The 21257-nt window shown below is 45.6% G+C and overlaps 1 protein-coding gene across 1 annotated transcript in view; it reads left to right on the top strand.

Annotated features, from left to right (window-relative positions):
• Positions 1–10466: 10466 nt before the first annotated feature.
• The window catches only part of SRPX (sushi repeat containing protein X-linked), an 80177-nt gene continuing 69386 nt past the window's right edge, over positions 10467–21257 (top strand). Inside the window, exon 1 of the mRNA XM_058535640.1 lies at positions 10467–10630. Within this exon, the coding sequence (XP_058391623.1) occupies positions 10531–10630 (100 nt within the window). The 5' untranslated portion in view covers positions 10467–10530. The remainder of the gene's footprint in view (positions 10631–21257) is intronic.

The raw sequence follows: 21257 nt of genomic DNA, 5'->3' as shown, positions 1-21257 counted from the left end.
TACAGAGAAGGATGGAAAGGGTGGTGAGAGTTGGGTAGGTAGACAGGGTCCAGATCAACAGAACCTTGTATGCTATGCTCAGAATCTTGTGTACCTGAGTACCAGTAACCCATCAAAGGATTTTAAGCTGGTGAGTAATAGTTTTCTCTGGCTGCAGCAAGTGGAGAGTATACTGAGGTTGCAGGATAGACAGGAACGGATGCAGGAGACCACGTAGAAAGTCATTGATAGGAATCCAGTTAAGAAGTGACGGGATGGGCCAAGTGGATGGCAATGAAGATGGAGCAACATGGCTGGATTCAAGCACCATAAGTAGGAAAATCAACTGGACTCAGGGATGGGTTGGATGGAGTGGAAAGAAGGAGTCAAGGATGAATAGCGGCGCCAGTCACAGAGACAAAGACTACTACAGGACAACTAGGTTTGCAGGTTAGAGGGCCTGAATCTATTCAGTGTATGGAGAGTTGGAGATGCATTTGAACAATCAAGAGAAGTTATATAGTAGGGCTAGGGAAGCATGGGAGAGCCTAAAGATACAGACTTATGAGTTCTCAGTGTTTAGCTAGTAATTAAAGCTCCATGTGTGGATGAGGTCATCTAGGGAGAGAATATAGAGCTTCTCATGGAATTCAACATTTGATGATTGCCCAGAGACTGATGGGTGGCCAAAGAGACTAAGAAACATCCAGAGAGATTGGAGGTATAATAGTGTGGTGTCCTGGAAGCTAAAGATTGTCAGTGTTACTAGAAGTGACAAGTAGTCACTAGTGTTGAGTGCTTCTGAGAAGTGTATAAAGATGAGGACTAAAACATGTCTGTTGGTAAAAACATGCACGTCATGACAGCAAGAGGAGTTATTTCAGAGGAGCAATGTGGGCAGACCCAGATTGGAGTAGGTTGATGGAGGCAGAGAGTTTGGACAATTTTTTGAAAGGAAAAGAAAGAGTTGGAGAAAAACTATATAATATGACCATCATGCAATAGCATCCATTTGAGAATAAAATATACCAAACATTGGGTTTCATTGTACCAGATCATACACTCAAGAGACATATCACTGTGTATTCTCCTTTTAAAGAGACGAGAGCATGATGCAAGTCGGGAAAGTGCCTGTGTCTTATATGTTCCAGACAAACAGAAACTGGACCCACTCCAGCACAGAGAGAGAAGGACCAGAGCAATATAGGAGAGCTTCAAGCAGCCACCTGAAAAATATTTCTGTAGAATCCCAATGCTAATAGCTCAGAATCTTTATTCAGCTTGGGTGTGTTCAGCTCTTGTGGGCCTTTGTGCAAGTCTTGTAACTTTTCCATGCATCAACTTTTCTTTGGCTATTTACCAGGGTCAGAGAAAGGCTGATCCTTGAAAAGTGCTTGGAACAAAAAGTCCAACAGAATTTGACTAAATGGAGCATTTGATTAGTTATCACTAATAGCATGATGCAACCCCGGAAGGACTATTAACTCATTGTTTCTAAACTTGGCTTGTTTTCGTACTTGGCTGGAGCCCTCGGAGCTCTGGCCAAACATCAAGGTTTCTTCTTGTGCTCTGGTCTCCCTGAGGACCTCACAATGAGCCAGAAACTCTCAGCATCCAAGAGAGGTCTTTAGGAAAAGGAGGGGAAAGGGCATGGGCACAACCACAGGGTGAGGCAGCCTGTACTGTGCACATACATCCAGGTTATGTGTGTTAGCTGTTCTTCTTGCAGCTAGAAGCCCTTCTTTAGCTTCCAGGACTAATTTTCCAGTCTATGTCCTTGCAGTGATGCTGACCTTAGGGTTGATTACAAGAGAGTAAATGAAAGCTTTCCCTCTCCTCTAACACATCCTTCTTTGACTTGAAACATGTGACAAGGCTGTTACCTCCAGCAGATGCTTTCTGGATGAATCAGCATTCTAAGAGACTGAGGCCCCAGGATGTGCCAACATCAACAGAATCAGTGAGGATTAAGAAAAGAGTGGGGAGGCGGTTCAATAGATGCAGCCTTCTGCAGGGGGTCAGTTGCATCATCTTCAAAGTTGGCCGCCCAAGAATCTTGTTGGGAACAAAGAGTGAAAGGGCCAGAACTACCTCTGCAGGACCCTGAGCAGACCACAGTGGGCCAAGGACTAGGGTCTTCTTTGGGAAATCAATATCAGAATAGTTGGATGGAGGCATATCTCTGAGGATAGTCTTTATGCCCTCACACTAGTTATACTCCTTTTCAAATGCATGGCCTCTGGTATACAAATTGATTGTTTCCTCATTACCACATTAAAGTATTCCTACCTCAGAAGTATCCTGGCCTCCTGCTTCTCTGCCCTCTGTTAGGCCAGGAGATTAGTGCCACAACCCACATTACAACCCAAGGTGAGGGCTTTGAGGTTACGGGGCTCAACCCTTATAGGAAAGAGATTATGCCCCAGGATCTAACTAATGTTTCCTCACTTCTTTCATTTTCTGTCAGCCTCTAGTCCTGGGTCGTGTTCCCTTCTATATATTTCCACAGGTCCTATCTGGCAAAAAAAAGTCTTTCCTCCTTGGGACTCGGATATGCCCTGTCAAGATCCAGAAGCTGATGCTTGCTATGGCTTCCTTTGATTTCCCTGTTTGAGTTGTATATCCTTTGAGTTGTATATTCTTTTTTTCCTCTTATTCACTTTTGTCCAATGTCGTCAATGTTTTCATGCACTGCAGTAACTTCAGCTTTCACCTCTATGCCAGCATTTCAAATCTATACCCCTCTCCTCATCCTTCCTACTGAATTTCAAATTATCATAGCACTAGGCATCTCCACATTGTTGTTTCACCTGCACTGCAATCTTAACATGTTCAAGACTAAAGTCATTTTCTCCCTGTACTGGCTCCTCACCTTTATCAGTCCAAGTTCATCCAGAGAAGCAGAATCAGTAGGGGATATATATTGCATAAGGCCAATATGGGTTTGTTACAGGGAATTGCTCTTATGCAATTGTGGGAGCTTGCTAAGCAGTCTCTGTATGGCTGTTGTCTCTGAGTCTAGTGCTGGAGCTCAAAGTTCACAGGGCAGGCAGTAGGGAAGGAAAAATGTAAAGTGGAGGGGGGAGTTCAAGGGCAGGCTGGAACCAACAAGCATGAGCTGGAGCCCCATGAGGAAGAACTGGAACTCATAGTTCTTGTTGCCTCTGACCTTGGTGATGAGGGTATCCAGCAGAAGTGGGGCTCTTTATCATATCACAGAGCTAAACACACACACCTGGCCTCAGGGTCGAAGAAGCTGAAGGAGGATCAGGTCAAAGTAGAACACTTGCAGGCCCAGCTGCTGCTCCACGCCAAAGAGGTAGGTCAGCAAATCAACAACATGTGTGAGCTACAAAATGGCACTGCTTCCCTTCCAGCCTCCAAATCTCCCAAGAATCTCTCCCTGTGGCTGACCCTAACTGGAAACAAACAAGAGAATGAATTCTGGGAAATGTAGCTCAGCCTAGCCAAGTTGACAAAGCCATTAAAATCCACCCCTAGTCAACTTGGCATCCATACACATCTCCTTAAAGTATGCTTAATCTCTGAACAAAGACAATACCCAAGTCCTACTTCTGCCTAGCATGATACAGCTATCCCGCATACAACTCAAAAAATGCTAACCTTTCCCCAGGGAAGAGAATACAAAGTTCATTTTTCATCCTTGGATGATGTTTATTCTTTTCCAAGCTGATATAATTTAAATACTGAGGATATAAAGTTAAGTATTATTAATATATCTTGTGTTAGATGATAAAGAGATGAGAAAGGGAAGAGAATAAAAATATCTGGCATATATAATACACAAACATTTGTATTAAAATAGGGAAGAAATATTCATAACTATTACAGTCCTTGTCTCTGCAATGGTCACATGGTCATAGCTGATATTTATAGCTACCTTCTTCCTATATTCTACCACTACAGATTCTTTTTAGCATCAGCAAGCGTCTCAACTGCTGGTCATGGTTCTTTGGTGGAGTAACACAAACTTTCATTCTTGAAGGCTCTGGGATATTAGCAGCCCTGCCTGAATTGGGTTGTTGTAGTTTCCTGTTGACTTTAATCATAGGACATGGGAGTATTAAGGGGCACCCTTAAGGATTTCCTGCTTTTCAGATATTCTCCTTCTTACCCCCATTCTGTGGTAGTAGCAACATAATTTCTCTCTGATAGTCGAGATTAATCATCCTAGTCAGACAGTAACCTCCTTCTCTGTCTGTTCATTCAGTGGCATGAGGCACCCAAGTGTCCAGGCAGCAGTCTCAGCTTCCATTTCAGTGGAATCATTTTTGGGTCCTCTGGTGGAACCATTCCTCCCTTTGGAATTAAGACCTCTAGGCCAGCAAAGCCTATGCATCACAGGGATTGGAAATAACATTTTGCTCATGGATCACTAAAGGGAATAGTGAATAGTGCCACTCCCATTTTCACCGCTCTACTCATAGATCTATGGATATTGGCTATGGAGAAACAGGACCATATATCGGATGCTGACTCAAAGCATATACAGCATCCAGGAAGACCTTGCCCAGCCCTGCAAGGTGTTGCCACTTAGCTGGTGCCATAACTATCTCTTCATAAGGATGACGAGGAACATGGTAAGACCGGTGAATTCTATGAGCATGGGCCCATTGCCTCACTTCATTTGCTGTGAAGTGAGTTCCTTGTTTGGAAGCAAAGTGTGTGGAATACCATGATGGTGGATAAGGTATTCTGTAAGACCACAAATGGTAATTCTAGCAGAAGCATGTGGACAGAGAAGAAAAATCCATATCCAGTGTAAGTGTCTAGTCAAGTAACCAGGTTAGACTGCTCAAAGTCCTGCCTACTGGGAGGCTTTGCCCTCACTGCTGTCCTTCAGGGCTGTCCTAGGGTAGGGCTGTAGTGCTGCCACTCTCCACTTTCAGTAGTGCCTGCATTCCACGCAGAGCTATGTGTAAACCAGGCCTGGGGTTTTTCTTCCTCAGTCAACTGTTTACAGGGAACATTCCATCAGAGCAGAGATTTGGGCTGGAAGGGAGAAGGTAATGTAACAGAAGTAGGGGCCATGGGCATTTGGGCTACTTCCTAATGCAACTTACTTGTGTCTTCAGGGCCTGCTCAAGGCTGATTACATGTATATCACTTCTATTTGATTATAGAGTGCTGCTATGCACACCCAACTTTATGGCTTGGCCAGTTGGACAACACTCAGTTCATGATGGGCTTACATGGTATCTTGGTGGCCCACGGTTAAGCATTCAGTCTCTACTAAGGCCTAGTAGTAAGCCAAAAGTTGTTTCTGAAAAGGAGAGTAGTTATCCGCAAAGGATGGCAGGGATTTGCTACAAAATTCTAAGGGCCAGATTTTGCTTCACCTATAGGAGCTTGCCAAAGACTTCGAAATACATCTCTATCTGCCACTGACACTTTGAGCACCACTAAGATGCTCCCCCGGGTCGTATAGCTCAAGTGTCAGAGTAGCTGTGATAGACGCCTAGACATATTGCAGAGTCTTCTCTTGTTCTGAGCTCCACTCAAAACTAGTGTTTCTTAAGTCACATTCATACAGTGCTTAACCAAAGAGGAAAATAAGGGGGGTTATTTCAACCAGCCTCTGTTTCAAAAATCTCTAAGCAATCTGCTTGGCCTGCTGGGACCTGTGCTTACCCCTCTAATTACAGTGGCTTAGGGATAAAGTTCTGCTATTGACCCAGCATGGTTCATGTCGCCACACCTATGACCAAGATTTGGAGTGCGTGTGGTTGGCAGCCCCCTCCAAAACCACACAAGCAGTTCTCCAAGTGATGTTTTTCTGGGGATTCTTCATCAAGACCAGTAAGGGAAATGGCCTTCCCCAAAGTGAGATAAAGCTCTGGTAAAGTCTTTCCCCCCGTAGAGTAGTTGTTTTTTTAAGGAGAAGTCTCTGAGCATATTTCAGAATGATTACTCTTACCCTCTCCTTGCCAGAGCAGGAAGGATCTTTCTTGGATCTTCATCATGAAAACCTGGTAGGGTTCTTGGAGGTAAAGCCTGCAGCAGTGTGGGGAGCCCTCCTATGACTTCAGCCCCCATGAGTTTCTCACTCTCATATTAGTCTACACTGAGCTTCCAGCAATTTTTTAAATTGCCATTTAAGTGTTCCTACCAGTGTATGGCTCCCGTGTATCTTCTGCTGCAGGTAAGCAGATCACAGCTATGACTATCTGCATATGCTTGTCTTTCCAGGCAGTGATAGGTGATTTGCCCTGAAAACTCACTTCTCTGTTTGGTCCGAGAAAAGTCATTGATTTTTTCTGTTTGCCCAGCTTTTTGTTGTCAGGACAGGAATAATGACTTCCCCGCATGTGGCAGTTGAAACCAAAAGTCGTTAATTTCATTTTTTAAATCTCTGCATTCTTATATTTCTCAATTCTCCTTATAACCTCCTATTCCTATTTTATAAAAGCATTTTCCTTGAATCTTTTACTGAATACACCAAATAGATATTTTCTAAAATCACCTTTCCTTTTTTTGTAGCTTATTATTTTCATAAAAGAGATGTTTTCCTTTGAAAAAATAAAATAAAATATTCTCTTTCCCTTATGCTGCAGATTTTTTTCATCCTCTAGAGCTTGTGTTGTTTTATACTGAATATTATCCTAAAAAGAGAAGAAATCTCTTTAAGCCAGAGGATTATAAACAGATACTATTCTTGGAACGTCCTTAGCTTTTTCGCTCGTGACCTTGAGCATTCTTATCTTAACCCTCCCAGATCTAGATTTTCAGTAGATACCAGTGAGCAAAAGTACCAGCCCAACTCACCCTACCCTTCTAGCATCCGTTGAGCATGTTTCCAATAGACTGAGGTCAAATCTGCTTGTCCTTCTAGTCTCGAGTTCTCAGAAACCTGGAGAGTCTAATAAAGTCGGTAGTTTGTACAAGTGCAGTCTGTAAAAGACTAAATCCACTATAACTGTGCTACTCAAAGTGTGGTCTCTGGACCAGTGCTGCTGTCTGACTTTTTTCCATTTTATTTTTCTAGTGCGTCATGTTGATTGATTTTTACAAAAGCATTGATCAATGATGGATTGGAATTTTTTTTTTTTTTTGGTGAGGAAGATTAGCCCTGAGCTAACATCTGTGTCAATCTTCCTCTATTTTGTATGTGAGTTGCTGCCACAGCATGGCTGCTGACGAGTGGTGTAGGTCTGCACCTGGGAACCGAAGCTGGGCCACTAAAGCAGAGCACACTGAACTTAACCACTAGGCCACAGGGCCGGCCCCTGGATTAGAAATTTTTAAAAAATTGTTCTTTACCACAGAGCATTTGAGCAGCACTGCCCTACAATGCATCACTCCTGAGTGTCTCCTCAACTTTTACTCCTCTGCCAACCCATTTCCCAAGGTACATTGAGCCACCAATGTTCCCCTTAAACTTCAGACCCTTTACTCTGAAAGAAAGTGGAAAGAGAAGAACTGGTTTGAGAGAGTAGGAGAATGAGGAGGTGTGGGAAGATGGTAGGGGCATAGGGAAGGAAGGGCCCTCTGACTGATGTTCTCGGAAAATCTCTCTTCTGCAGTAGGTAGGTGGCTGCCAGTTTCTCCTTCAATGCTGTCTCTGAGTCGACAAGCTCAAGGAAGAAAGTAGGGGTGAATCCTGGGAATCCTTTTCCTTCCTTCTCCACTGTGGGTCATTCTGCTCTGACTCAGGGGACAAGACTGTGTTGTTTAATCCAACCTCCTCCACACTGCACACAGTGGAAAGACACCTCCACTACCCCTGCCAGACTTTGATGACTGTGTTCCCTTCTCCTCACCTTTGGTGCTTTGCCCAGCACTCAGGAGTGCTTCAGAGGACAGAAAAGGCATTGGCAGCATGGCCCTAAGGTGGCTGGGAAGTCTTTCGTAGCCGGAGGCAACTAGGATGCACTCTCACAGGTACTGCTGTGAAGCCACGTTTTCTGTATCTGTGTGGTCGGTTTTTGAGATCTAACATAGGGCATAGTATTTATCCTTATTATCTTTTACCATTCAGAGTTAACACAGCATTCCTGCCTATAGAGAAGTTTGAAACCTGTTTCTTAACTGCCTGTCTTTGTGTCTCATGCCAACAGTGTCTTTTTCCAATTCATTAATAGTTACGTCAAGCAGGACAGGAATGAGATCATAGTTCTGTGGCACTCCCTGAGGGACTTCTCTTCTGGTTTCCACTAAAGTATTAACCCATCTTCTGTGTTCAATTATTTGACAGATTATGAATCTACTTAAACACCCTATTGTCTACCAAGATATTGTGGGGTGAATTGATAACCTCTTTCCCCCACCTTCCCTCTGCTCTCATCCCTTCTATCAGAGAAAGGCCTGGAATAATAGTAATAATAATAATAATAATAAATCAGATTGGAGTTTGCTCTAAGGTAGCAAAGAGAGCAACTCTTAACACCGAATGTGGTGTTTCTTGTAATTCAGCCAGACTCAGGTGATAGGAGAGAGCCAGGTGTTCCTTCTCAGCCCAGTAATGGGATTTATGCTGGTTTTTGTGAGGAGAGCTTACTCTAGAGGTGACATGGGAAAGGAAGGCCACTGGACAGACTAGCCTGGACCTGGAATTTGCGGTGCATGTTAACCCTTGCTCATGGGCTTAGAACAGTGGTTCTCAACTGGTGGCAATTTTTCCCACAGAGGACAACTGACAACATCTGGAGACATTTTTTGGTTGTCACAACTTGGAAAATGAGAGAGTGCTACTGGCATCGGGTACGTGGAGGCCAGGGATGCTGCTCAACATCGTTCAGTGCACAGGGCAGCCCCCCTCCCCAACAAAGAATGTCAATAGGGTTGAGAAACCCTAGCTTAGAATTTATCCCATTCTGAAACCTGCACCACTGTGCATAGGAGAACAAAAATACGAATCTGGTCAAACTCCAGGCCACAGCCCTGAGGATTCTAGTTTCATTGGTCTGGGGTGGAGACCGGATATGGTATTTTCATGAAGCTCCCCCAGGGTGACTTCTGTGTGGACAGGATTGAGAACCACTCCCTGGAGAGTCTGGGCTGATGGAGGCCACAGAAGAGCCAGAGCTCCCTCATTCTCTTGTGACCGGAGGGTTATTGAAGGGTTGTTGGCTTCTTGAGGAGGTAGCAGCAGTGGAGAAATCCACAGGAGGTGGAGAGAAGCCCCCGAAGCACTGCAGAGGATAAGATGGAAGTTCAAGACAGGGGCTTTTGTGAGAACTGGGAAATGGGGCACACCCTCTACATAAAAGAATTGGAAAACCTTCTGGATTGATGTTCCCAGGGCCCTTAGTCTAGCTAACAGATCAGACTGCTGTGGCAAGGAGAAAGGTGCTCTTTCACAATGGTTGTGGCCCCTGCCAAGGCACAGGGCTCCATGAAACCAGAGGTGGCTGGATTTTGGCTCCCACTTGCCCCTTCCTCCAGGCACCTTTGTGCAGTGCCCAAACTGCACAACCTAATGCAGCAGCCCTGTTTGAAATTTGCCTTAGCTATGATCTCCTTCGGGCAGGAAAGGGGCAAGGCAGGAAAGGGCCGAGGTCTCGCCATATGGGTTTACAAAAGAAAAAAAAAATTGAGAAAGCGTTGAAGAAGAACCCAGATCCATCCAGCGGGCAGCCGAGAAACCCTATCCTGATGCCAGGCCACAGGGTGGAGGCTCCAGGCTGGTCGTTGTGTCCTTGGGGTGGCTGAGAACAACCCAGGAAATGGGGAAATCTGGTTGCAGGAAACTACAACAGCTGGATTCCCGGGTCTGTGAGTAAGACAGGGAACTTTCTGTGCCTTGTGCTCGCCTATCAGCCGATCCTGGAAAGAGAACCTCAAGCCCCATCCCAAACCGCAGTGCAGCAGGCACGCACCCGGTCCAGCCGTTGATTCATTCCTTTACAAAAAAGAAACAAAAAAGCTGTAGTATGGACGTTGGCGCCGGCAGAACCACACGCCTAAGTTCAAATCCCCGCTCTGCTTATAACCGTGAACCTGGGCAAGTTTCTCAGCGTCGGCTTTTTCTTAGATAAAATGTGTAACACCGAACTTGGGGCGTGGTCGTGAGGGTCAAACCAGCGAACGCGGCCATAACAACCGGCCGCGACGGGCCACTCTGGACCCCCTCGGTTGTCTCTTCTGTTTCTGTGTGATTCTCGCAGCTTTCTGCACAGATGACATTGTGCTAGGGGCCCGGGATCTGGGAGGTGGTTGGGCCACCACAGTGTGTGCATTTGGGGTGAAAGGGAGTGCAATTGGAGAACAGAAAGATACTTTAGAATAATCTGGTTTGCTAGGGCACGCTCCTGCCGCTCTCTGGCCCTGGGCGGGGGGGTCAGCCTCGCTTCCAGAAGAAGCGCTGGCACAAAAGGAGGGGGGTGGGTTGGAGCCCCGAACCGCGCCAGCGTTCGGGGGAGGCGGAGGAAGGAGGGCAGGCCCCAGGCGGGAGGGAGGGAGAGAGGCGAGAGGAGGAGTTTTCCAGCTCGGCCTTCGCCCGCTCGCAGCGCAGCCCCTTGGTCTCGTCCGTCTCCTCCCGCCCCCTGGAAGCGCGCAGCGCTGCGGAGCCGAGCGAAGCGGCGGCGCGCCATGGGGAGCCCAGCACTCCGGCCCGCGCTGCTGCTGCCGGCGCTGCTGCTGCCGCTGCTGCTGCTGCTGCTGCGAGTCCCGCCGAGCCGTGGCTTCCCAGGTAGGGCCGGAGGCGGGGCAGCTTCCCCAGCTGGGCACCGGGGACCCTTCGCTTGGGACGGAGGGAGGTGCAGGGGGCGCCTTTGTTTGCGCCCAACTCGTCTTTCGCAGCCCCAGGGAGGAGGTGACGCGGAGCGGGGCTCGCATCTGGGCACCGGGAGGGGAGAGCCGACTGTCAGCCCATCGCCAGGCGCCTTCGCGGCGCCGTAAGCCCGAGCACCCTCTGCGTCTGAGGTTCCAGGGGTCCAGTCAAACCCACGTTGGCGTAGGAGGCTTTGGAGAGAAGTTTGGCCCCGGGCTAGTTTCTCACCACCTGGAGTTTTGCCTCTCAAACGGTTGCTCAAGGCCAAGGCCCAGGGGGCTGGCAGCTTTTCCTGGAAGGAGCCCCTACCCCCTCCCACTCGAGGTCCCCGGCCACCCCGTGGGGCTGCAGGGCACGAGCCACGGTAGAGTGACTCTTGAGGACAGCACAGGCGGGGCCTCTCCCACACCCCCAACCCCCCCTGCCGGAGATTCCGAGAAAGTCTGCGCCTCTGGGAGAGAGGTGCCAGCTGAGAGTGGTGACATGTGGCATGCGCTTGGTTAGTCCCAGGGAAAGAGGACTACACACGCGCGGCTCTGCTAGGCAGGAGGTGTGGCTTCTTGTTGTTGGAAGGCTTGGTCTCCAGCATCTAAGGGGACCCTGGTGTTTATTGGGGCTCTCATGGTGTTGTCAAAACTTTCTTTGGAGATGCCCTTTAAGATGTTCCAGCTAATGCCCTCATCCAGGAGTCTAAGGTTAGCAAAGAGCTTCAGAGGGGCAGGACAACGTGGATGTACCCCTGTCCCCCAGGAATGGAGAAGACATCCATGGGCTCATTTTAATTTAGTGTTAATGGGCAAGTGGGTGACGTGGACTATGGGAGGGCGGATATTTGGCTTTGCGTTCAACACTGTGGGCAGTTTAAATCTGAGGTCTGAGAAGCGAACCTACCAAGTTCTGGGTGAAGAATGGAGCAGTGGGAAGGGTTCCCAGATAGTGTGCTTGGGAGATGTAGGGAGGGCTGCTGCAAATTCTCTGCACATCCCCAAATGAATGAATGAATCAAACAAATATGTAAAGTGATGGACAGTAGGAACTGATTTAGGGCAAAGTGTAAAGGAGACTTTATCCTCAGTGCCAGGCAAGTGCCATTCCCATGGCTGGTGTGTTAATGCCCCCCACCCCCTTTAGCAGGAGTCAGGTTAAAATGAACCTAGAGGAGAAGGGGAAGTCAATACTGGACAGGGAGCAGGGGGAGAAGTTGAGAAGCTAGAGGCAGCCTTTCATGTTGAATTGCGAGGCGTCTCTGAGCTGCCTGTACATCTGGTGGAGCCTTTCTCAGCCAAGGGGCCTCTTCTCTTTTTCCATCTGACCTCCCCTCCCCTCCCTTCCCCTGCCCTCTGCTCTCCTTTCTCTCAGCTTCTACCCTTATATAGTGTAGCTTGCTGCCAGGGCCCAGCCACCCACAGAATCGTGGAACCTCTGAAAGAGGGAGATGGGAATCTAGGGCCCCTTCAGCCCCGGATTATGTAACCATCTGAGATTTAATAGCAAGTCTGTCAGAGTGAGAGTAAATCATTCCCATTCCCACTCCTGGAAGGTCTCTGGAGTTCTTCCATCTTTGAATTTGATGCAGCTTTTCTGGCCCTCTGATTTATTCTTTGCAGCCTAACAAAGATGAAGTGTCTATAAAAACCAGCATGAAATGTATGGAAAGTTCATAGCAAAGTTGTCTGTGTTTGATTATGTTTGTATGCCTATTAACAGATAGGGGTTTTTACTCTGTTCTTTTTTTTTAATTGAAGTATAATTGACATATAGCATTATGTTAGTTTCAGGTGTACAACATAATGATTCGATACTTGTGTATATTGCAAAATGATCACCACAATAGCTCTAGTCACCATTCATCACCATACATAGTTACAAATTTTTTTTCTTTTTTTCTTGTGATGAAGACCTTTAAGATTTATTCTCATAGCAACTTTCAAATGTGCAATACAGTATTATTAACTATAGTCACCATGCTGTACATTACATCCCCATGACTTATTTGTTTTATAACTGGAAGTTTGTACCTTTTGACTCCCTTCACCCATTTCACCCACCCCTCTGGCCACCACCAATCTGTCCTCTGTATCTAAGAGCTTGGGTTTTTTGGTTTGTTTTGTTTTTTAGATTCCACCTATAAGTGAGATCATATGGTATTTGTCTTTCTCTGTCTGACTTATTTCACTTAGCATAATGCCCTCAAGGACAATCCGTGTTGTCACAAATGGCAGGATTCTATTCTTTTTCATGGCTGAATAGTATTCCATTGTTTATGCATACCACATCTTCTTTATCCATTCATCCATCGATGGACACTTAGGTTGCTTTCATATCTTGGCTATTGTAAATAGTGCTGCAATGAACATGGGGATGCATATATCTTTTCAAATTAGTTTTTTTGTGTTCTTCAGATAAATACCCAGAAGTGGAATAGCTGGATTGTATGGTAATTCTATTTATAATTTTTTGAGGAACCTCCATACTGTTTTCCATAGTGGCTGTACCAATTTACATTTCCGGCAACTGTGCACAAGGGTTCCCTTTTCTCCACAAGCTTGCCGACACTTATTTCTTGTCTTCTTCTTTTTTTTTTTTTGTTGAGGAAGATTAGCCCTGAGCTAACATCCATGCCAATCCTCCTCTTTTTGCTGAGGAAGACTGGCCCTGGGCTAACATCCACGCCCATCTTCCTCCACTTTATATGGGATGCTGCTGCAGCATGGCTTGATAAGTGGTGTGTAAGTTTGTGCCGGGGATCTGAACCTGCGAACCCCGGGCCACCGAAGAGGAACGCAAAAACTTAACCACTTTGCTACTGGGCCGCCCCTTTCTTGTCTTTTTGATAACAGCTATTCTAACAAGTGTGTGGTGATATCTCATTGTGGTTTTGATTTGTATTTCCGTTTTTATTCTGTTCTTAAATGAACTCTTGAAACCTCATTTCCATCTGAGATTTTGGAGGTTCACTCTACCTCCTTCTGCAAGCAAGGCTGAAGGTGGAGAATGAGTGCCATAGCCACTAAGAAAGGCTCCATGAATCTTACGCCTGGAGAAAACTGGTAAAGTAGTGTGGTTTTGCCTGTCAGGAAAGCTGAGTGAGGTTTGCTAAAAAGCGAAAGCAGACCACATCAGCCAAAGCAGTCTTCTGAAATGCCACATTTGGAGATAAGGATTAGGAACTGAACACCTGGCTTGGGATATACAATTAAAGTCTCACCAGGAGCAGGCTAGTCTAGAAATTTCTATTTGGATTTAAAACATGTAATTGGCTGACAAAATTACTCTGCGTTACAAAGGAGAATGCTGGGGAGAGGAGGACCTTGTCGTATGACATTTTCTTCATAACACTTTCAGTACAGTACATTGGTGTTACTGCATCTTATTTCACAGATTTGTGAGCTGAAAGAAGCAGCAGAAACCATCGTTAAAGCACCATCTTCAAACCTTCCCACCTCATCAGTCCTCATACCACAATTGAAATATAGCCCCTCTCTTTTCAATTATTATTATAACATTCTCACTTTTTGTCTCTCTCATTCTAACTCATTCTACTTTCTTGGCTAGATACTGGTCTTTTGTTTTTTTTGCTGAGGAAGATTTGCCCTGAGCTAACATCCGCTGTCAATCTTCCTCTTTTTGTATGTGAGCCGCGGTCACAGTGTGGCCATTGACAGATGAGTGGCGTAGGTCCATGCCTGGGAACCAAACCCCGGGCTGCCAAAGTGGAGCACGTGGAACTTAAGCACTAGGCCACCGGGGCTGGGACCAGATACTGGTCTTTTAAGTACAATTTTACTTTAGTACCATTTTTATCACATTATTCTCCTACTCAAAAACGTAGAGCAGCAGCTCCCTGTCCTCTCTCAAGTTAACTAGAAAGTTCTTAGCTATCTTCAGGGGACTATATAGTTTTCTTCCAGCCTAATTTTCCAGTCCTTCTCTCCTGGTTTCCTAAAATCTGGCAAAAATAGACTACCTGTTTTTATAGAACTGAGTCACATTTTCCTTCTTCTTGGTGATTACTGCTTCCTGCACCTGGAATGCTTCCCCCCAGCCACCTGTCTGTCCAAATTCTGCCCATCGTCCAGTGACACCCCCACTTTGATGAAACTTTTTCTTGATCCTGTGGATGGGAAGCTTCTGCCTTCCTTTCAACACCCACAGCGCTTCATGTCTCTCTTGTGGTATTTGTCATACATGCCATACATTACAATAATTTATGTGCTATTCTCTACTTCTCCTAGATTCTGAGCTCTTGAAGGCAGAGCGCTGCTACATCTTACCTTTTTTTGTATTTCCCACGGTGCCTAGCCGAGCACCTTGAGCCAAGTGGATATTTGTGGTTATCAAGTTAATGGTTCCTTGTAATTCAGGTGATGGACAATTGGACAGAAGAGGAGCTGAGAGAAACATGTACTCAGGTAAACAGGGCTTTGTGCCACCACGAATCTACATACAGAGGGACTATGGCTTGCTGGCTATAGAGGTTGCTTTCAAACCCATGAACACCCTCTGTTTAAGCAATAACCTTCTCTGTTGGGGGCTGTAAGACGAGAGACTTACTGCAGCCACAAGCTGGAGTTTGCATTTATTATTTTTGTTGGCCACTTTGCTACAACCCCTTCCAAAGTGGTTGAATGGTTTCCTTAGTAAACGCAAATATGTATGCTACATCAATTCTCCTTTCACAGAACACAACTGAAATGAGTAATTGAAAGTGAAGATTGCATTTAAACAGAACGTTTGCTTTTACCAGGCTATAGCATAGTATGAAATTGTAGCAGCCAAATTATGATTAAAGAGTTCAAGTTAAAGATTCACTTCCAAAATAGCAATGTGAATAATCACCTCTCCTGAGTTCCAGTTCATGGGGAGTTTCTCACGTCAGCCCCTCAGTTCTCAATTGTGTGATTTCTTGACCATCAGCTCTTCTGGGCCATTGTTTTATGGACCAATATTTATGGTGGTCTTTTAAGCCTGATTCTTTCTCTTGGATATTTGAATTTAGTTCTGAAGTAGAATCCATTTCTGCCTTTTCTAATGAAACCTGGGCTCTATCCAGAGATTTACTTTTTAAAGGGGACACTGAACGATAGAGTGCTTGGGATACCAAGATGAAGAAGGTAGGGAATTCCTTCTGTCAATAGCTTTCTATCTTATGGGGAAATAGAAACCAACTTATCTAAGGTGGTAAGTGTCATAACACAGATTTGTTGACAGGCCCTGGAAATACAAAAAGGAGCCATGCAGGAACACTGGGCCTGGATATTGAAGAATAATGTTGATAGATGCTGATGCCAATGATAGCGGCACTACAGGCCCAAGGAAGTTTCAATTACAGGGTCTGGGGGCTTCTCTAAGAACATTTTGAAATTGGAAACAAAAATCTGTGTGGTTGTTCTTTTTCTGGGGAGAAGGCCCTATCCCAACTCAAAACCATGACTCACTCATTCTATGAGAGAATGTGTACTTAATGGGCATGAAAATCAACACACAAAGTAGGGTGAAATTGCCAGGTAGGGAAACTGATTGAACCAATGAGCAGGTGGCCTCTTGAGTTATAACCAGCAGTACAGTTTCCTGTTCTCATTTAAAAAGCAACATCAAATAAAGCAGACATAATCATAGATTGTAATTGCCTTTAGGCCTGGGCTGGCGATTTGTTGTACCCTTTGCTTAGCACAGTGTCTGGGACCTGGGGGAGGATCTTTAGTCAATATTTGTGGATTAATTAATTGATCGATTGAAATAATTATGACGGGGAAGAAACACATTCTATTTCAAATATCCCTGCAGGATTTAACCAGAATTTCCAAGATGATAATTCGCAAAGAGAAAGTAATGCGAGCTAGCAAAATGTCAGAGGAAATTTGCACTACCCTGAACAAGAGACTCATCTGGACAGGCAACGAGTCAGAGCATAATTAGTTGCTGAGGCTCTTGGATTTCAGATCACCTTAGGACACTATTCTAGGAGACTTAGAAACTCCAGGGAGTTCTGGAGGCAGGATTTTCAGATAAAGATATGATAAAGCTTGTGCAAGAGAAGAGTCATTGGTAGCATTGCTAAGCTCGCAAGTTTTCCAGATGATAATTGGTTGCACCTGGATCTTACGGTTGCATGGCACACTCTGGCCTCAGAAACCTCTGGAGCACTCATTCCCGAGCTGGATGATTCACTCACTCATAATCTTTAGCTCATACTGGATGCCTCTTTACACATTGTTCTCCAGGGAGAAGATAAATGGGTTTGGACATAATGGCTTGGATTATCCCAGAGGTTTGGGGTTGTAAATTGAGTGTATTGGCTTTAAAACTCTTTTTTATGAGTAATAGACAAATCCAAACATAGAATGTGGGGGCAGACTTTCTGCCTTGGCCTTGAAATATTGTTGCACTCTTTCTTCTGCCCTTCTCTTACAGGGACCTGTAGTGTGATGAGTCACATGTACCAGTGACTTGTTTCCCCTGCAGTGTCTGTCCAGTTGTGCCTAATGAACACCTAGCTCTTCAATGCTGATTGCACCCGAGGACCATTGGATGAATGACTCTGGCCTGCCACTTACTGTGTGGGTGGCTGAGCTGAATAACCCTGCCAGTTTCAGGGATCCAAGAATGTTCAGAAACACTGGTTAAATTAGGGCCACAGGGCGAGAATTGAGCCGAGGTTTGGCAGGCCCATTGTGGCGTGGTGAGGAAGTGGTGGTGTGGCCACCTTCTGAGACTTTGCCCCCAGCGTGGCCATTCCTTATAGGAACTTGGATAGACTTGTTGCCACTGACTCAGCATTTGTCAAAGGCTCCAATTCCTTTAAATATCCAATGTTGAAATCCTGTTTCCATTTAGATTTTAACTCAGCTTTCCAAGGGGTAGAATCATATTGTTTCACCATTAGATACTCATGGGTCTGATGCCCCCAGCCATATGAGCAGGTACTGAGATCATGTTCATTTTGTGTCCTCATGGCCTAGCAGAGACTTGGTTCCCAGGAGGTTCTCAGTGGGTCTGTGGAATGAAATCTGCCAGGGAGCACGCCTCTGGCCAGTCCTGACCTTCTGGGTGGGTGTCTCAGGCCCCTTCTAGATTTCCACATGAGTTTCTCATCCACAGCCAGGCTCCCCTTCATGGGCCACCTAATTCATGGAACTGTGGAACCTCAGACTGGGAGGGTACCCGAGATGATGTAACTCCTTGTGTTTTAGGGATGAGCCACTGAGGCTCAGTGAGTTGAAGGGACTTGTCTGGGGTCACACAGGAAGTTAGAAGTAGAGCTGGGTTTAGAGCTCAGTCTGATGACTCCAGAATTCCCTTCACTCTACCACAGACATGTACTGAATTCAATTTTTGAGTGGCCACTACATGTTAGGCACTGTGCTGGGCACCAGGGATAGACAGGCAAGAATCAATGGCACTGCGTGCACTCACAGAGCCCCTGTCTAGGGTGTATCTCAGCATGGTTGTTCATATCAACACTTGGCTGCAATCTCAGGGTCTCATATCTGGGGCTGCTTGGATGTTCCTAAAGGGTTTTGAGAAGTTGCTGTCCCAAGCAGTCTTTGCCCCCTTTTGTCAAGGTCCCAAGTGCTCCCTCTCTACACCTCTTGCTCTGAGCTCCCCAACTGATATGTGATGAAATTTTTAAGAGCTTTATTGAGATATAATTCACATACCATACAATTCACCCATTTAAACGAATTCAATGGTCTTTAGTGTATTCACAGTTATGTATTCATCACTACAATTTTAGAACATTTTCATTACCTCAAAAAGAAACCCCACACCCTTAGCCATCACTCCCCAGTGCCACTCCCCCAGCCCTAGGCAACCACTAATCTATTTTCTTTCTCTATAGATTTGCCTATGCCATATAAATGGAATCATATTATATTTGTCCTTTTGTGTCTGGCTTCTTTCATTTAGCATAATGTTTTCAATATTCATCCATGTTGTAGCAGATATCAGTACTTGATTCCTTTTTATAGTTGAATCATAGTCCATTGTATAGATATACCTCATTTTATCTATCCTTTCATTGGTTCATGGACATTTGAGTTGTTTCCACTTTTTGATTATTGTGAGTAATGCTGCCGTGAAGATTCATGTGCAAGTTTCTGTTTGGACATATGTTTTCACTTCTCTTGGGTATCTACCTAGGAGTGGAATGGCTGAGTCATATGGTAACTCTATGTTTAACCATTTGAGAAACTGCCAGATTGCTTTCCAAAGGGACTGCACCCTTTTACATTCCCACTAGTATTGTATGATGGTTCCAATTTCTCTACATCCTCACCAACCCTTGATATTATCTGTCTTTTTGATTAAGTGATATCATTTTATCTCAGCTTATTAACAGCTTCCACTCAAGGGTTGAGTGACAAAGCAGTGTCTGTTCTGCCAACTGTGGTAGGATACTGGCAAGAGTCACCTAAGGGTGCCTGCCACCCTGTCACCGCTGGCTGCAGGGCCACTGCTAGCCCATAAGGCACCTTTGGACCAGTTAGAAAAAGATGCCTTCTCTGGGCACATGTAATTTCATGGGCTCAGGGCTTGATCAGGAGACAGACTTTGGGCTAATTAGGAAAAAGATAGAGGCAGGCCCAGGACTCACAAGTTGAAGAGTTGGAGGGCAGGATAATTTGAGACCCTGCTTGCTCTTTTGCTGGGTGTGATGGTGGGTGCAGTGGTATAGGGAACTCCCTGAACAAGCATATATGCGGCAGTCCTGGATGTCAGTAGCTTAGCCCCAGGTGAGACAGAGCTGTGGACCCCATATTCTTTTACAGCTTGTGTCTATTTAAAAGGAGAACAAAACGAAAAGCTGTGCCGGCATGTCAGCAGCATCCTTACTTGCTTGAATTCTTGGATCATCTGGGAGCAAGTCAGAAAGGCAGAAGCTCAGGCCACGCCCAAGACCTGCTGAATCAGCATGTACATTTTAACAAGATCCCTCCAGTGATTCTTATGCACAGTGAAATTTGAGAAGTACTGGTCTGATGAATGAGTTCATCCCTTTGCCAAGACAGGGCAGTTTGCCTGTTTATAACTGTCACACAATAGCTCCCTTCCTCTCCTCTCTCCCTTTTCCTGTTGGCTTTGCCTTCATCATTGCATCGTCTAGACTTCCTTTCCTAAGTCCCCGACATTCCTGAGATAAGCATGCACAGCCTTTAGGTTTCTACTCCCTCTTCTAACTCAAAAACAAACCCGACCCTTAGGGGGCCCTTGACTTCATCTCCTCTGAAGTCCTCCTGCCTGGCCTAACCTTCTAGCAGCAGCGAAGCACGTCTTCAGTGATTGGTAACAGGTTCCTTGCATGGCTTTGCTCTGCAGCTAGCTGTACCTTAGAAATAACTTCAGCTCGGTAAGAAAGCCACACTAGTGTGATCTGGGCTACTGCTGCCTCTCTAGCAAGATCTTGTCCTGGGACTGAGAATTACTGGAACTGACCAACCCCTACAGACACAGGGACTACACGTTTTTACCAGAAGCCAGTGCCACTGGGTTTAGGGAGGAGGCAGCACCTTACAGGATGAGTGAGATTGACACCAATGAGGAAGTCAGGAGAACACACCCAGCGCCTCACGTTAAACCTCCCAAGCCCCCCCAGATTGGGCAAGTCAGGAAGACTGAACTGTTACAGCACTAAAAGGGGGCCTCCCACCTTTACAGGGGTTTGGGTGGGTAAGTGGTTCCAAATCTAGCAATGGTATTTGGATAGGACGAATTAGGATGACCTGGGGAGTCTGATGAAATAAGGCTTGCCTGACCCCATCTCTGTGTGTTCTGCTTTGGCAGATCTGGGATGGTGACCAGTAATCTAAGGCAGGGGTCTCCAAAGTCTGGGCAGGCTAAATATGGCTCACTGCCTGGTTTTGTATGACCAGTGAGCTAAGAATGGTTTTTAAAGTTTTAAATGGTTGAAAAAATCAAAAGAAGAATAATATTTTGTGAGATGTGAAAATTATATGAAAGTCTAATGTCAGTGTCATTGGAACCCAGCCATGCTCATTTGTTTGGGTTCTGTCTGTGGCTACTTGCTGATACAACAGCAGAGTTGAGTAGTTGTGACACAGACCATATGGCCTACGAAGTTGAAAGTATTTACTTATCTGGCTCTTTGCAGAAAAAGTTTGCCAACCCCTACACGAGGGCCTTGCTACTCAAAGTATGGACTGAGAACCAGCCTCACCCGGGAGCTTTATAGAAATGTAGAATCTTGTACCCCACCTCAGACCTATAAAATCAGAGTCTACCTTTTAACAAGATCCCTAGGTGTTTGGGGCTGCTTCTCCTTCACCATGAGGCTCAGCTCAGGACTCAGCTTGGCCTTAGCCAGGGGGCCTTTGAAGAGGTCTAGGCCAGGATGCTGTAACTAGCATTGTACACCATACTGTTAATTTATCTGATAGATAACTGGGTGTCTTGTTCTTTGTGTTTGAGACTTGTCTTTGTGTTTGAGACTTGGCAACCTCCTGATACCTTAGACCCTCTAGAAACTAGAACCCTGTTTTATTCTTGCCAATTCTTGGTCAAGGCCTGGTGTCCTAATCCAAGG

This window comes from Diceros bicornis, chromosome X (assembly GCF_020826845.1).
Source record: "Diceros bicornis minor isolate mBicDic1 chromosome X, mDicBic1.mat.cur, whole genome shotgun sequence".
Classification (NCBI taxonomy): domain Eukaryota; kingdom Metazoa; phylum Chordata; class Mammalia; order Perissodactyla; family Rhinocerotidae; genus Diceros; species Diceros bicornis.
This window is presented reverse-complemented; position numbering and strand designations above follow the sequence as displayed.